The 17669-nt window shown below is 42.3% G+C and overlaps 2 protein-coding genes across 4 annotated transcripts in view; one reads left to right on the top strand and one right to left on the bottom strand.

The window, feature by feature from the left end:
* Positions 1-6611, bottom strand: part of MAPKAPK5 (MAPK activated protein kinase 5) — a 39058-nt gene extending 32447 nt beyond the window's left edge. For 2 of the 3 annotated variants that reach the window (XM_077875671.1, XM_077875672.1), the window contains exon 1: positions 6093-6611. In XM_077875671.1, the coding sequence (XP_077731797.1) occupies positions 6093-6128 (36 nt within the window). In that variant the 5' untranslated portion in view covers positions 6129-6611. Of the gene's footprint in view, positions 1-902; positions 1034-6092 lie in introns of all 3 variants that reach the window. The other variant, XM_077875673.1, reaches the window with a different exon arrangement.
* On the top strand, positions 6113-8807 carry LOC144299869 (uncharacterized). The gene is made up of 3 exons (XM_077875675.1): positions 6113-7065; positions 7215-7549; positions 8614-8807. The coding sequence occupies exon 1, from the start codon at positions 6272-6274 to the stop codon at positions 6935-6937; it is 666 nt and encodes a 221-aa protein (XP_077731801.1). The 5' UTR covers positions 6113-6271; the 3' UTR covers positions 6938-7065; positions 7215-7549; positions 8614-8807.
* Positions 8808-17669: the final 8862 nt, after the last annotated feature.

Raw genomic sequence — 17669 nt, 5'->3', positions numbered from 1 at the left:
ACAAGTGACCTTAGAGGAATCAAAGCATTATAAAGGATCACCACAAACAACTTTATGCCAAGAAATTAGACTTCTGGATGAAATGGACAAATTTTAGAAAGACATATAAATGACCAAAACTCATTCATGAAGAAATAGAAAATCTGAGTAAATCTATAGCAAGATACTGAATTAATAACAACAACAACAACAAAAATCTTCCCACAAAGCAAAGCCTAGGCCCACATAGCTTTAGTGGTAAATTCTACCAAATCATTTAAAGTGCAGTTTCTCAAGCTCAGCATCACTGACATTTTGAAGTAGGTAGTTTTTTGTTTGAGGTTGTCCTGTGCATTAAGATATTCAGGAGCATTCCTGGCCCCTACCTGCACTGAATAACCATGTCTCCAAACATTGCCAAATGTCTTGTGAGAGGCAAAAATTGGCCCCTATTGACAGCTATTGATTTAAAGAAATAATACCAAACCTCCACACAAATTCCAGAAAATAAAGGAGGGTATACTTCCCAACTCATTCTGAGGCAAATATTACCTTCATATCATAGCTAGACAATGGCATCACAAGAAAACTACAGATATATATCTCTCATGAATACAGATGCAAAAACCCTCAGCAAAATTATTAGCAAACTGAATACAGAAACATATAGGAATAATTTTACATCAGACTAAATAGGTTTTATACCAAGAATGCAAGATTGGTTTAATATCTGAAAATCAATTAATGTTACTGTATACCACATTAAGACTAAAGAACAAAAACTATATGATCAACTCAATAGATAAAGAAAAAGCATGTAACAAAAATTCAATTCAACACCTATTCCTGATAAAAACTCTCAGCAAACAAGGAATAGAAAGAAACTCCTCAATTGGACAAAGGACATCTACAAAACCACTTACTTAGTCTTTAATGCTTTCCCCCTGAGATCAGGAACAAGGCAAGATGTCCACTTTTGCCACTTTCACTCAACATTGTACCTGAGGTTCTACCCACGGAATAAGGCAAGAAAACAAAATTAAGAGGATACATCCTGTAAAGGAAGAAGTAAAACGGTATTTATTCACTGAAGACATGATTTTTATATGTAGAAAATCCTAAAGAACCTACAAAACAACAAAAATATCTAGAACTTAGCAAATGTGGTAAGGATGCAAAACATAATATCAAAATACAGAAATGAACTGTATTTCTACACACTAGTGACAAACAACCCAAAAATGAAATTAAACAATTCTTAATAGCATCGTAAGGAGTAAAATATTAAGAATAAATTTAAAGAGTACAAGATCTATATACTAAAAACTACAAATACATTGCTAAGAGAAACAGGAAAGCCCTAACAAAATGGAGAGCTATACTATGTTCATGAATTAGAAGACAATATTGTTAAGATGGCAACTGTCCCCATACTGACCTATAGATTCAATGGAACCCCTGTCAAAATTCCAGCACAGTTTTTGGAGAAATAGACAGCTGATTCTAAAATTTATTTGGAAATACAAAGTACTTGAAGAGCCAATATAATTTTGAAAAAGAGAAACCATGTTTGTTCTCATACTACTCAATTTTGAAAATTTACTATAAAGTTTCAGTCATCAAATTATGATACTAGTATAAGAATAGTCATATTGATCAATAGAACAGAGAATCCAGAAATAAATTCACACTCTTATGATCGACTGATTCTCACAAAAGGTAACAAAGTAATTCAATAGGCAAAAGATGGTGTTTTCAACAAACTGTCCTTGAACAACTGGATATCCATATTAAAGACAAACAAAACCTTAGACCTTTATGTAACACCACATGCAAAAGTTAACTCCAAATGGATATTAGACCTAAATAAAGAACTAAAAACTGCAAAATTTCTACAAGAAAATATAGTTGAAAAATCTTATAATCTGAGCCTAAGCAAAGATTTCTTAGCTATGACACCAGAAGCATAATCCATAAAAGAAAAAGAAAAAAGATCAACTGGACTTCTTCAAAATTAAAACCATTAAAAAGTGATAAGCCACAGACTGGGAAAAACATTTGCAGATCTTATATCCGATAAATCACTTTTATTCAGAGTTTAGAGAGAACCCTTACAACTCAATAAGACAACTCAATTTAAAAATGAGTAAAAGATTTTAATAAATACCAGGAAAAAAAAATACATGAATGGCAAATACATGAAAAGATGCTCAATGGCATTAGAATCAGTTTTTACTCAGAGTATATAAAAAAACTCTTACAACTCAGTAAGACAAATAACCCAACTTAAAAATGGGCAAATGATTCAAATAGACATTTCACCAGAAAAGATACACAAATGGCAAGTAAGCACATGAAAAGTTGCCCAACAATATTACTCCTTAGGGAAATGCACATTAAAACCACAATCAGATAACACTACACAGCCACTAGGACGGCTAAAATAGAAAGATTAACAATACCAAATATTTGTCAGGAGAAAACAAAAACAAGGGCAGCCTGGGTGGCTCAGCGGTTTGGTGCCTGCCTTCAGCCCAGGGTGTGATCCTGGAGACGCAGGATGGAGTCCCACGTCAGGCTCCCTGCGTGGAGCCTGCTTCTCCCTCTGCCTGTGTCTCTGCCTCTGTCTCTCTGTGTCTCTCTCATGAATAAATAAAGAAAATCTTAAAAAAAAAAAAAAAAGGAGAAAACAAAAACAAAAGCAAAAAACAAAAGAAAGTCCCCTCAAACACTACTGGTTTGTTTGAATAATGGTAGAACTACTTTGGAAAGTTTTGTAGGTTCTTAAAAAAAATTAAACATAAACTTACTGTAACACCCAGTAATTCCAAACCTAGGTATTTATCCAGGAGAAATTAAATATTTCTATAAAAACTTATACAGTCAAGTTTTTTTTTTACAGTTAAGTTTTATCACTTTGTTTATAATAATTAAAAACTGGAAACATCTAAATGTCCATCAACTGGGGTGAATAAACAATAAAAACATTACTCAATAAAAAATAAAGTCCTAATATATGCACTAACGTAGATGAACCTCAAAGTATTATAAGCAAAAGAAGCCAAACACATATGACTATGTATTATACAATTCCATTAATTTGGAATTTCCAGAGACAAAACTAGTGGCAGAAACCAGATCAGTGATTGTCTGGAGTGGGGAGTGGGAATAAAGGCAGATGACAAAGAAGCAAAAGGAACTTTCTAGGGGGGATGGAAAAAAATTTTTTTAAAGATTTTATCCGTTTATTTATTTAAGACAGAGAGATGGAATGTGAGGGGGAGGGCAGAGAGATAGAGAATCTCAAGCAGGCTCCACGTCCAGCACAGAGACCAATGCGGAGTTCAACCTTACAACTTGAGATCACAACCTGAGCCAAAACCTGGAATAGGATGCCCAGCCCACTGAACCACACAGAAAGAAGCCCAGGATGGAAATATTCTAAAACTGGATTGTGATGATAGTTGCACAACTCTGTATATTTATACACTTATGAGTAAATTTTATGGTATGTAAATTATACTGCAATTTGAAAAGTAGTTTTTAAAACTAAGGAAATGAAGTTTCACTAAGTTCATCAAATATTAAGAACTCTGCCATATACAATAGAAGACGAATATGTAAGACAATCCCTAATCCCAAAATGCTCACTCTCCATGTTTAGCTAAGTGCCTTAGGAATAGTGAAGTCATGGGTCTATGGGAGAAGAGACAGAAATGAGAAGACAGAGCCTATGGTAGTTGCCTTGGCCCTATCCTAATTATTTTAAAGAGTAGTAGGATGAGATGTTAAAGTCTAATCAGGCTGTTCTTAGGTAGTCAGGCAACAGAAGTTTAAATGGGCTGACTAGAGCCCAGGAAAACAGCTTTTCCAGCTGAACTCCAATGGTCTGACTTCTCCATTGGGGGACATCCTCAAGAAAGCAAAACAACGAATACAATACAATGCCACAGAAGTTTTATTTGATGTGATGTGATATGATGTGATATGATGTTGGTTTGCTTCCAAGGGAGCACTGCCTATTCAGTACTGGTTGTCAGATCAGATATTTTCAACTCCACTAATTTGTACTGATTGAGCACACCCAAACTAGGAGGAAGCCTCACCTGTCAAGTACATGAAGGAGAGCTAAAAAAAAATTTAAGTAAATCAGATTGGGCAATAGTGACCAAATGAAGAAATTATGACTTTCTTAAATGACTCTCCAGTTGCTATGAGCTAACATTCATCAAGTTCTTATTAAATGTTAGGTATTATTGTAAGCACATTTAGATATATTTGTTCATTAAATCCTCAAAAAACCCTATGAGCTGTGGAGTGTTTTTCTCTCCTTTCTATGAGTGAGGAAACTATGGGGCAAAGAAGTGAAGTGACTTACTCAGGGACACAATTAATGAATGGCAAGGCTGAGATTGTAACCAGAGTCAACCTGGAGAAACTATGGTAACCACAATGTAACATTGCCTCTCAATTTATATATTCACCCACAAAAACTGTCCCTCTTCTGTTCAAAGCTCCCTAGAGTTCCTCTGCTACTCAAAGTCAAAGCCAAAGTTCCTACAATGGTCTACAAGTTCCTATGTGCTCTAGCTTCTCATCACCTCCCTAAAACATAATCTACACGGACCCACTGCATTCACTTTGCTCTTCCTGGATCACACAAGACTTGTACCTACATCAGAGCCTTTGTATCTGCTGTTCCTACTGCCTGTAATTCTCTTCTCTGAGACAGTGGTTTGCTCCCTCATTCTCTTCAGACCTCTGCAATATGTCACCTGTTCAGGGAGGCCTTCCCTGACTCTCTTCCTAAAATAGTACTCATCCTTTTTATACTTAATTATAACCACCTGGCAATGTTTATTACCTAACTCCACCATCTAGAATATAAGCTCCATGAGAGCAGGGACATCTAGGAGTTTGGCTTTGCACCCTCAGTGCCTAAGATAGCACCTGGCAAAACACGGACAATCCCTGAACTTAAAAATCTGCCACATATCCTCTGATCCCAAACCCAGTCATAAAACTTTAGGTAACAATTCATGACCCATACCAATAAAATCCAAACCAAAAGAAAAAAAAAAAAGTAGTCTTTTAGAACCTTTCTATTATTTAAAATTTAATCTTCCTTAATATGTAGGTTATATTTTTATGCCTCCTTTAAAAGGTGAAGTTTCTTTGGAATGACTGATGATTTCTATAAACTTTACTATACAAAAAATTGTTAGAAGTGTAACTTCTTAACCACGTCTGGATGGGGAAAATAACCCCAAGTTGCCAAAGGATGCCTGCCCCTCAAGCGAAAATGAAATTCTTAAATGCACTGACTTAATACTGCAAAATGAGTAAATAATACATATCAAATTTCGGGCTCAATTTACATAAGACTCTAATCTGCTAGCTACAGCTAGACAACTTTCTGTTAGTATAGCTCAAAGTTTGCCCGTTTAAAAAAAAAAGGCAAAAAAGCAGATTTTTAAAAACTTTTCACTTTATTTGGGTCACTTTGGAACACATATTTGCTTTGTGGTTGTTAACAGAGAAGTCACAGAACACCATTAGCTCTTCCTCAATAAATTAAATGCTCCCTAGGAGAGGAAAAAGGAAAAGGGGAAGGAACATATGCAAAAGTAAGAACACCATCTGCCAAAAGACAGGTTTTGTAAGAAGGCGAACCACTCCCTCTGAAACTGCAGGTTTCCAGGAGGCTGGTTTCAAACGGAAAGCGATGGGTAAAGTCCAACTCTCCACGTACTGCTGCCGATCATCCGGAAACAAATACTGGCGGCACCAGGGGAGTGGAGTGATCGCGAGTGGAGCAGTAGGGTCCCCTCCGGCCCACTCATACCCTATCTCCACGCCACTCACCTTCCGTTTTAGAAGAGCACAAATCACATCCCTGCTTTAACCAAGGAAGTCAGAGGAACTCGGACATCCCTCCCTACACAGACACACCATTCGCCCCAGGGCTGTAAAACGCAGTCCACCGAATCTGGGAAGACCGAAACCCGGAGTCGCTGGAATCTCTCACTTCAAGTTCTCTCCGCTTTCTGAGGCTGAGCCGAGAGGAATGTCACAGGGACAAAGAGGGGAGGAAGGGGGCATCTCCCCCTTACCTTGATGGCTTTCTCCATGTCGCTCTCCTCGGACATGCTCCGTAGGGCCTCTACGGCCGGGAGCGGCGGGGGCTGCGCAGCTGCCGGGTCCCACCGCAGCCGAGGGAGCAAGGGGCTCGGAGCTCGGGCCCCTGGGCCTCGGGGAGACCGGCAGCAGCCGCCCCCAGGGACCACCGGGGATGGGGGCCCCGGCGCCGGCTCCGCTTCGGCGGGCAGCTCTAGGCTGGCGGCGGCGGCCCCCGGGGACAAGCCTTTGTGCTGGGCCCCGCGCGGCCGCCTCCCGGCTTCATCCCCGGCCGGGGAGGCAGGCTCCCGGGGCAGGGCGAGGCGGGGAGGGTCCCTGTCTAAGGCGCTATGCGCAGGCCTCGCGGGGCCGCCGATTAGGCCCGGGCTCGCCAGGTCCTAATAAGGAACCTGCGCCTCCGTCTCCGCCGCCGGCACCGCTGCGAAGCCGAGGCCGAACCCACCGCCGCTGCTGCTCCCGATGCCGCTTCAGCGCCACACATCGCCGGGACACCGCGCGGGGCAGCCCCGCCGGCCGCCCGCCCGCCCGCCGGCGCTGTGCGCCGCCTGAGCTCCGGGTCGCCCCTCCTGCCGCCCGACTCCGTGGCCCCACGGCTCCACGCGCCCCTCGCCGCCGTCCGCTGGGGTTTCCGAGCGCCCCCAAACCACGCAGTTGGTTGGCAGGCGGAAGCCAGGGCCTCCTCAGGCTGCGCCACACTCGGGACAGGCCCCGGGGCCCTCCGCAGCGCTGGCGCCGCGCTGATGACGTACTGCGTCTGGCCCCCGGCGGGGCGGGGCGGGGCGGGGCCCCTGACTACCGCTCCCCGGCGCCCGCGGGGTGAGCGCCTCTTTTCTCCTCCAGGGGTCGCGGAAGGAGGTTCCTGCCGCCAGACACACCCGGGGGAGAAGGAGCCGGGGGTTGCAGCTCGTGATGAGGAAGAGGAAACGGAGGTCCCGGGCGGGTCTAACGGTAAGAGAACAGACTTGTGTGTATTAATAGCAACGATAATTATATATTAGGAGGGTCAATTTTACGTGAGGCTCTTTCCCCCCAGCAGTTTCTTCAAAGTAGGCATTTGGCGCTGCGAGGTAAGCATGTTCTTATTCTCCCGTTCACAGATTAGGTAATTAAGGCTCTGAGAGCCCAACTCAGTTGGGCACAGCTGAGACGTGGTCAAATCAGAGTTGACACCCGCGTTTGTGCACCTTCCACGACACCAACAACCTGTCCGAGGACCTCGAAGGAGCTTAGGGCAGATCGCCTCTTGGTGGGTCTTCCTTCGTCCAATCCTGTAGTGAGCACCACCGTGTACCAGGCCTACTCAACACGTGGGGAAGAGTAGGACCGGAGTCTGTACCTACTCGGTGGAGCTGGCTTTCAGGAAAGCTAAGATGCAAATAGGAGGAAACCCAGAGTTTGTAGATGATAAGAAGACCGCGAACAGGATAATGAGGTAAGAGAATAACTGGATGTAGGGACTTTTCAGGGAAGGGCTCCCCGGAGGTAACATTGAAGCGGAGACCTCTGAGGAAAGAGAACGAGCCGACTTTTGGAAATCTGAGGAGGAGATTTCTGGGCGGATGGAACAAAAAAAAATCTCAAGGTGGAAATAAGCGAAATATGTTCAAGGAGCTGCAAGATGTTCAGTGTAGCTGGAGCAGAGCAAGTAGGAAATAATGACAAAGAATGAGGTTGGAGAGGAGCTGTATCATACACCCTAGGGTCATGGTAATGACTTTAGATTTTATTCTATGTCATTGGAAGGTTTTAAACTAAAGAGTGATGGGATCAGAGTTATGTTTTGAAAGCTCATTCTGCTAGATAGAGAAACATGTGCAACCAAGAGTGGAGACACGGAGAGCTATTAAGAGGCTATTGGAAAAATCCAGATGAGAGGGATGTCTGGGTGGCTCAGCGGTTCAGCGTCTGCCTTTGGCTCAGGGCCTGATCCCAGATTCCTGGGATTGGGTCCCATATCGGGCTCCTTGCATGGAGCCTGCTTCTCCTCTCTCTGCCTGTGTCTCTGCCTCTCTTTCTGTGTCTCTCATGAATAAATTTAAAAAATCCTTTTTTTTTTTTTTTTAAAAAAAAAAAAGGAAAATCCAGAGGAGAGGTTATTTTGATGCTTGAACTAAGGAAGTGGCAGCAAAGATGGAGTAGAGGGATTTATGAGACGTTTTGGGAGTACAGGTGGCATTATTTCCTGAAGGATTAGATGTGGAAGGTAAGAGAAATGAATCAAGAGTAACTTCCAGGAATCTGGCCTCAGCAATTGGAGGGATGATGGTGCCATTCAGTGAATGAAAGCCTTGATGCAAGTAAAGGTGGGAAATCCAGAACTTTTTTCTGTCGAGGTTAATTTGAGGATTTTGTGCACTATTCCAGAGGATAAGTCAAGTAATTGGATATATGTTGTGGTGCAGACATATTCATCCTCTTTGTTGGCCATTCACCTACAGTACGTTCCTCAGCTCCCTTAAAGTAGGTGTGACCACGTGCCTATGCTCTCGTCAACAGTGCAGTTTCCAGACTCGGCCCAGAAAATTGTCAACAGGTGTACTCTGCCAGCTGGCTGGAAGACGATGAGAACGTTCTAGAGAAGGCAAGGCCTCAAGATAGAAGATTCCTGAGTAGAGGAGAACCTCTGCTCCATTGACCTGTATATCCACCCAGGACTATTGAGGAAAAAAATAAACCTTTATTGCTTTTGAGCTTTTATGTATTTGAGTCTTTTTGTAATAGCTTTGCCTGTGCTGTCTACTACAAATGAGAACAGTGATCCAGCAGTGAACTTTGGGAGAAAATTTCTAAATGAATTGACATAATCCATAACAATTAGGAAATAGAAGGTGACTTGGATGTATCCATTCACTAATTCAGTAATAATTTATCGGGTGTCTCTCTGTGCCAGGCACTGTGTTATATAATAGAAACGCAGTGATGAAGAACTCCTACACTCTGAGTCTGGCAGCTCAGCTTACTGATTGTTATCTGCATGTGCTTTCCCTTTACCTAGAAATAATCTCCCCTCCCAGCACACACACACACACACCGCCTAATTTCCACATGTTCTTCAACCACACTCTAAATACCATTTTAGGGGTGCCTGAGTGACTCGGTTGAGTGGCTGACTCTTGGTTTCAGCTCAGGTCATGATCTCAAGGTCATGGGATGGAGCCCTGTGTTAGGCTTGAGATTCTGTCTCCTCTAGCTCACACTTTATCTCAAAAATAAAATATTTTTTAAAGATTTTAAAAACCAACATTTTATCAGAAAGACATGCCTAGGGCAGCCCAGGTGGCTCAGCAGTTTGGCGCCTGCCTTCAGCCCTGGGCCTGATCATGGAGACCTGGGATCGAGTCCCACGTCAGACTCCCTGCATGGGGCCTGCTTCTCCCTCTGCCTGTGTCTCTGCCTCTGTGTGTGTGTGTGTGTGTGTGTGTGTGTGTCTCATGAATAAATAAATAAAATCTTAAAAAAAAAAAAAAACCTGCCTAATTCTTATCCCCAATCTAAGTCAGATATTCCTATTGTCTCATAACTTTCTTGTATTTATCACAGTTTTTATTTATATATTGTTTATTATTCTTTAGTGTTCTCTCCCTAACTAGACTAATCTTAAGGGAAAGAATCTTGCCTATATATATATTTTTTTAAGATTTTTGTTTTATTTATTCATGAGAGAGAGAGGCAGACACAGGCAGAGGGAGAAGCAGGCTCCACGCAGGGAGCCCAACGTGGGACTCGATCCCGGGATCAAGACTTGAGCCAAAGGCAGACATTCAACCACTGAGCCACCCAGGTGCCCTGAATCTTATCTGTATTATTGGCCACATCCTCAACACTCAGCCTACTGCCCGTGTTTAATATTTGCTGATGGAATCAATGAATGGAGAAGGCAGAGCCCAGAGAAGAAGTTTCCTCCGTTTTTTGCTGGGGCGGTGGCTGTAGCAGGCAGCCTGTAAGATAGCCATCAATGATGCCCACCTCTTTGTATTCATGATCTTATGAAATCACCTCACCCAGCTGGTGGGCTGATCTAGGGATTTGCTTGATGAGATGTCATATCTGAAATTACATGACAGAAAGACTTAGTCTTCCATCTTGGGCACCTCTCTTAACTCTCTTCCTCATTTGCTGTGAAGGAAGCCAATTCAAATGTGAAGTACTTTGTTAGTTTCCTGGAGGCTACCATAATAAATTATCATAAACTGGGTGACTTAAAACAACAGAAATTTATTTTCTCACTGATCTGGAGACCAAAGGTCTGAAATCCAAGTGTTTACTGGGCTTTGCTCCTTCTGAAGAAGAGAATTCTCTCTAGGAGAGAATCCTTCCTTACCTCTTCTAGCTTCTGGTGGCTCCCAGCAGTCCTTGGCATTCCTTAGCCCAAAGGAGTGCATTACTCCAATCTCTGCCTCTGTCTTCACATGGCCTTCTTCACTGCGTCCTCTCCTTTTATGAAGACACTATCATTGTATTTAGGGCCCACCCTCATCCAGTATGATATTATCCTAATTACATCTTTATAAATGCTGTTTCTAAATAAGGTCACATTCTGAGTTCCATGTGGATGTGAATTTGAAGGGAAGGATACTAATCAGCCCACTCTAGTTGCCTAGTAGAAGGGCCCACATGTCAAAGATCTGATATCTCTTGCCAACTGCCAGTGAGAACCTGAGGCCTGCCAAGGCCACATAAATGACCTTAGAACAGATCCTCCCCCAGTTGAACCTTGAGATAATTGCAGCCTTCTATGCCAGGAAGAGGCACTCAGCTAAGCTATGCCCAGATTCCTGACACACGGAAACTGAAAAATGTTGTTTTTAGGACACTAAAGAATTACCATGTACTCCAGCAATTCTATCCTAGATATATACCCTAAAGAATCAAAAATAGGTATTCAAACAAATACTAGTAAACAGATGTTCATAGCAGCACCATTCACAGCAGCAGAAGGTGGAAACATCCCATACATCTATCAACATGTGAGTGGATAAACAAAATGTGGTATATCCACATGATGGAATATTATTCAGTCGTAAAAAGGAAAGAAGCACTGATTCATGCTACCACGTGGATAAACATCAAAGACATTATGTTGAACAAGAACAAAAGGTTCTTGTAGGATTTCATTTATATGAAATTTCCAGAATAGGCAAAACCGTAAAGACAAAATGCAGACCAGTGATTGGCAGGACCTAGGTGGAGAAGGGAATTGAGAGCAACTGTTTCATTGACACAGAATTCCCTTTTGGGGTGAGGGAAATGTTTTGAAATTAGATAAAAGTGGGGATTGTACAGCACTGAGAATGTGCTGAATGCATACTGAGCTGTACAGTTTAGTCCGTTTTATGTTCTGTGAATTTGACCTTAATTTAAAAACCAGTGTGACAATTAGTTCCATTACTCTCAAAAGGATGTTTCCTTTTTAAACTGAATTATTTCATAACACAGCTAAAAGTTCACTTAGAATATGAAGAGACCCAGGGTACTAGATGAATTTTCTAAGTGCTTAGAATAAGGGTAGTGAACTTGTGAGTCTGACATGTTTAGTCATCTCACTTACTGGGTAATCTGCTTGAGTAATTGCCAGGAAAGCATGTTCTCTTTCTTTTCCCATGGTGGCTTGGGATAACTCTCATGAATTGTGCATGAATCCTCCTAGCAGCATGATTCATAATAGCCAAGAAGTGGAACAGGCAGATGAATGGATAAACAAAATGTGATCTGCCCTGATGTTGGAATAGTATTAGCCATACAAAGGCATGAAGTATTGACACATGCTACACTGTGCACAAATCTTGAAAATATTCCGCTAAGTGAAAGAAGCCGGACAGAAGAGGCCACATACCCTATGACTCCACTTACATGCAATGTCCAGAACAGGCAAATCTGAAATGTCTGGATTATGATTGCCAGGAAGGAGGGTGATGGGGGGGTGGTAAGAATTAGGAGATGAAAGCCAAAGAGTGTGGGTTTCTTTTTTGGACAATGAAAGTGTCTACAATCAGCTGTGGTGATAGATGCACAATTCTGTGAACATAACTAAAAAATTCGAATTATGCACTTTAAATAGGTGAACTGTATGGAATAAAGTTGTTTGAAGAAGGGAGGGAAGGAAGGAAAGAAGGAAACAAACAAAAGAGAGCCAACCTTCCTTTCTTGTGATAAACCAGTGTCTGTCAAATTATAATGAACATACCGACCACTGAAGACCTTGTTAAAATGATTCCTAGGTGTGGGGTGGAACCTCGGGTTCTGCATAGCTTCAGAGCTGCCTGGTGATGTAGTTGCTTCTAGCTGGTCCTAGATGACTCTGATAAGCGAGTATAGACACCTCCAGGGCGCCCATCACTCAGTAGCCCCTGTGTAGGTGATGGGCCTAACTACAAGCAAGGGCCATGTGACCCCATCCTCCACCCAGAGCTGACTGGCTCAGGAATGGATATCTGACCCAAGCTGAGCCCTCAGCTTCTGGGAATTGAGACTGGAACATGAAGCCAGTCAGGGGTCATGTTGTCTAGGCTGAGGCAGTCATTGTCTGTCCCATGAATTTTAAAGCAGAGAAAGCTGTGGAGAGAAGCAGAAAGAAGCAGTATTCCGGCTCACTGCACTTCCTGTCTCACATCCTTCCCCAGACATCTCCCTTTTGCTTAGAGTAGTGGTGTCTCCTCCCTCTGAATGTCATCAAGTGGCCACTGTTTTTTTAATGGACATTTAGGTTGTTTGATGTTTTCTGCTATTACGAAGAGCAATGACATGCTTTTCACACTTGTCCAGATGTTTTCTTGGATACATTTTTAGCAGTGGATTCCAACCAGAAATGTTGACCAGGTTATATTGTCCTACAGTGTGAAAGCACACACCGTTGTTGTTGTTTTTATAAACTTCTGTTCTTCAAATATATCATCATAAGATTTTATAGTCTGTGAATGGAAAATTCTAGCATTTGCTGAACTTAACTCAGCTCCAATCCAGCCTCTCAAAGTTGGAAGGAACCCTAGCAATCATCAAGGCCAGCCCTGCATTTTCACAGTGTCCCTGCCGGAATTCTTCCCTTGACCTGGTCTGAACCATCCCTTATGCAACCTTTTCTGCCCATTGCAAGAGGACTCCCACTGGCTTCTCTCACTGCTTGCCAATGGCCTGGGTCTCTCCTTTAGGAGCCACAGAAACATCATCCCTCTCCTGGGACAGCTTTTCAGATGTCTCTCTTGGTAGCCTTTTTAAAAACTACTTTCTTACTGTGGTGAAAAAAAAAAAAAACAAAATCTACCACCATAACCATTTCTAAGTGTATAGTTTAGGAAATTTAAGTATATTTGCATTGTTGTACAGTCTTCACAGCTTTCTCATCCCACAAAACAGAGACTCCATACTTATTAAATAACAGCTTCACTTGGTAGCCTCTTGAAACCCAAATGGAAAAGTGGATTCGGAAAGGGCACACTTCCTAAAGAATTAGAGTATCGCACTTGACAGCTGTGATTTCCACTTTCCAGATGAGAAACGAGACATAGAGGTTACTTCAAAAGTGCAAGTATAGGGCAGCCCGGGTGGCTCAGCAGTTTAGCGCCACCTTCAGCCCAGGGTGTGATCCTGGAGACCTGGGAGCCTGCTTCTCCCTCTGCCTGTGTCTCTGCCTCTTTCTGTGTGTGTCTCTCTCTGTCTCTCATGAATAAATAAATAAAATCTTTTTAAAAACCCACAAATATTTCTGAAGGAAGTTCTAATCCCTCTCTTATCAAGCGCAACCCCAGACCAGCATTTAGCAGCATCACCTGGCAGTAGGTACACATTAAATATTTCTTCTTGGGGTCATGAGATTGGGAGCCAGATTTATGTTTCACTGTTTTTTGTTTTTTGTTTTTTGTTTTTACTATGTGTGTATTTCCTTTTGAAAAAAGGTTAATAAAGTCAATATGAATCAGTAAATATTAGTTCCCTTTTATCCTTCACACAAATTGCTGAATGAAAGCTGGAAATGACTATAGGGGTTATGTGGCTTGCCTGAGTTACCCCAAACAGCTCTGTGACTCTGGCTGCTTTATTTTTTTAAATTGATGTGAAATTCACATAACATAAATTGGGGGATCCCTGGGTGGCGCAGCGGTTTAGCGCCTGCCTTTGGCCCAGGGTGCGATCCTGGAGACCCGAGATCGAATCCCACATCGGGCTCCCTGTGCATGGAGCCTGCTTCTCCCTCTGCCTATGTCTCTGCCTCTCTCTCTCTCTCTGTGACTATCATAAATAAATAAAAATTAAAAAAAAAAACATAAATTGGTCTTTTTAAGGTAAACAATTCTGTAGCATTTATTACAGTGATGTGCAGCAATCATCACTGTCTAGCTCCAAAACATTTTTACCAGCCCAAAAGGAAACCCCATGCCCATTGAGTAGGCATTCCTCCAAGCCCCAGCCTCTGGTAATGTCCAGTCTACTCTCCATCTCTGTGGATTTGCCTGTTCTGGACATTTCATATACATGGAATCATACACTATGTGGTCTTCTGTGCCTGGCTTCTTTCTGTCAGTATCATGTCTTTGAGGCTCATCTGTGTTGCACCATGGGTCGGTGGCTTCACTTCTTTTCATGGTTGAATATATTCCGTTATGTGGATAGACCACATTCTGTTTACCCTTTTATCTGGTGATGGACATGTGAATTGTTTACACCTTTTGGCTACCGTGAATATTACCACTGTGAACATTCGTGTATCAGGGTTTTTTTTTTTTTTTAAGATTTTATTTATTTATTCATGAGAGACAGAGAGAGAGAGAGAGAGAGGCAGAGACAGGCGGAGGGAGAAGCAGGCGCCACGCACAGAGCCCAATGTGGGACTCGATCCTGGGGTCCCAGGATCATGCCCTGGGGGGAAGGCAGACTCCCAACAGCTGAGCCACCCAGGCGTCCTTCATGTATCAGTTTTTGCTAGAGTCCCTCCTTTTAGTTATTTGGGGTATGTGACTGTGAACTCTTGATTCCCTCATTGCATTCATTGCCTGCTAGATGTAAGCGGTGTAGAGTTTGGGGACTAGCATATTCACTCAGCGTGTCTTCCAGGCCCCTTGTGTGCAGGTCAGAATAATATTCCCTTGTATGATACAGCCTTCTGTTTACCCATTCGTGTGTCGGTGCTCTTGTTCCATACAACGTTTGCCTCCACTTTTGACTGTTGTGTGACCCAGGCCGCTATGAACATGGATGTACAAATATCTGTTTGAAACCTTGACTTCGGTTCTTTTGAGTATATACCCACAAATAGGATTGCTCCACCACGTGGTAATTCTAGGTTTCGTTTCTTTTCTTTTCTTTTTTTTTTTTTTTTGAGGAACGGCCATACTATTCTTTGCTTTTTCAGTGCATGTGAACATTGCATGCACCAAACTCTCCGGTAAAATATCAATGATCTGGCTTTGACAAAATTGTTAACAAATGCTTCATTCGTCTGTAAAACAGTGACTTTTCTTCCTAAGAATAAGTAACTTGCAATAATAAGTAATAAGTAATAAATTGCAAATTTATTGCCCTTATTTTTGAGGATACTGTTACTATTCAGCTAAGCACAATTTTGTGTTTTCCGGATGTACTTTCTAATGTTGCCTGGACAAAGAGTCAACCATATCATATGGAATCAGAATTAAATAAAAATTGAGCATTTCATTAAAAAAAAAAAAAAAAAAAACACGCCTTTGTAACACCTTTGAAAGACCCCGACAAAAAAAAAAAGAAAGAAAGACCCCGACAGGTGGGTCTCTCCTATTCCCTCTAGGAGAGGATGGCGCTGTAGTTGTACTTATTGCCCACGAGGTGGCGCCTACACTTAAAAAAACCCCGCCTCTTCAAGCCAGTTCTCCAGCCTACCCAAAAAGTTCCGTGTGTCCTTTAGCCAAAAAAAGTTCAGTGTGTCCTTTAGCCAAAAGCAGGGCATTTCCTCTTGGACACTCAGCAAAACTAAAGGCAGAAACAGCAGCTTTACACCCAATACTCCTGTGACTGACCCATATCCAGATACCCATAGAGATTAGGTTGTTCATAACCTGAGAACTTTGTTTTTTCTTAAGACAGCTACTTAAAATTCTAATTGGTTCCTGTCACTGAAAACACAAGGAGATAAGTGTCTAGGATATCAAAATCAACATTATATAATATAGTTTTGGAACATAGGTGAGGTTTGGCAGGGGGAGGCCCAGAGCCAACTACCAAGAAAGAATTCTTGGGGGCACCTGGGTGGCTCAGTGATTGAGCATATGCCTTTGGCTCAGATCGTGATCCTGGAGTCCAGAGATCCAGTCCCACGTCAGGCTCCCTGCATGGAGCCTGTTTCTGTCTCTGCCTGTGTCTCTGCCTCTCTCTCTCTCTCTCTCATGAATAAATAAATAAAATCTTTAACAAAATAAACAACAACAAAAAACCCAAAATGGTGGTTTTATTAAAGCATGGGAACTAGACCGTGGGCAGAAAGAGCTGCTGTCTCAGGGTTGTGAGGGATGATTGATTCTATAATTGGGAGTTAGGGGAGGTAAGGAAAAGGGAGATTTTCAAAAGAACTTTCATAGGCTAACGAGGACCTGCAAGATACTGGAGGCATTGCCATTGTCAAGCTAAGATTGTTTTTCCTTCTAGCAAGGCATTAACATTAAGACACTTGGGAGCTTCTTGGAGGAACATTATACTCTCCCTGACTCAAGTACTTGTCAATGGGCTGCAGGTTATAAGAACTTTTAAATTTATCTACATTTCCTTCTGGAAGTTAAGTTATTGATAAGAATGTTTTGTTCTTTTAAATTACTAAGACATTTTGTAAACTGAGGGAGACTCATGTCTTGCAGTACTGTGATCTCTAATAGTTAACCTTTTTTTTCTTCCCTTAGCTTTTCCTTAGTTTTTCCTTCCCTTAGCTTTAGGCAGCCAAGTATGCCTGAGGAAGGTCACACAGGTCCTACCTAGGAGTGGGGGGAAAGGTGTGGGCTGTCAGCTTGTGCTTTGTCCTCAGCTTGCCTTCTGCTCCCTCATCATTATAGACAGGTTTTCATAGTTAGCATTTCCTTGTATTTCATTGGTTTAAAGAGCAGATGCTCTTAAAATTACAATAAGTTTGATTCACAGGACCCCAGAGGCAAGAAACTTTACATTTCTCTTTTTTCAATACATTCCTAAAAGGGCTCTTGGCAGCAATGTTTGGAGTAATAAAAGGTTGATGATAACTCAGAAGGGAATTTGCCAGTCTCTGTGTCCCCTACTTACACAAATTTCTTTTGGAGGTCTTTCCTTCTTAGCCCAGGTTGGACTGGAGGGTGTCTACTCCATGTTAAAAGGATGGACTATTATGACTCAGGTCTCAGTGAATCGCCGCATCTCCTACTTCTGGCGACAGATTGGATTGGTCAGGGGAGACATTTGGGATGTCAAATCAGTAGAACCAATCAACATGAACTTCAGGGTCTTTGCAGGAGCTAGCAAAAAGGGGCTTTCTCCTAGCCAGTGGATTTGAGCGGGCATGAGGCTAGAGTTCTTGAGGGCACTTGGCTCCAAGGATCCAGACCCACCAGAACTAAAATGGGTATGGC

Source organism: Canis aureus, chromosome 27 (genome assembly GCF_053574225.1).
Source record: "Canis aureus isolate CA01 chromosome 27, VMU_Caureus_v.1.0, whole genome shotgun sequence".
In the NCBI taxonomy this organism is placed as follows: domain Eukaryota; kingdom Metazoa; phylum Chordata; class Mammalia; order Carnivora; family Canidae; genus Canis; species Canis aureus.
The sequence above is the reverse complement of the archived record's forward strand: the minus strand, read 5'-3'. Positions and strand labels throughout refer to the sequence as shown.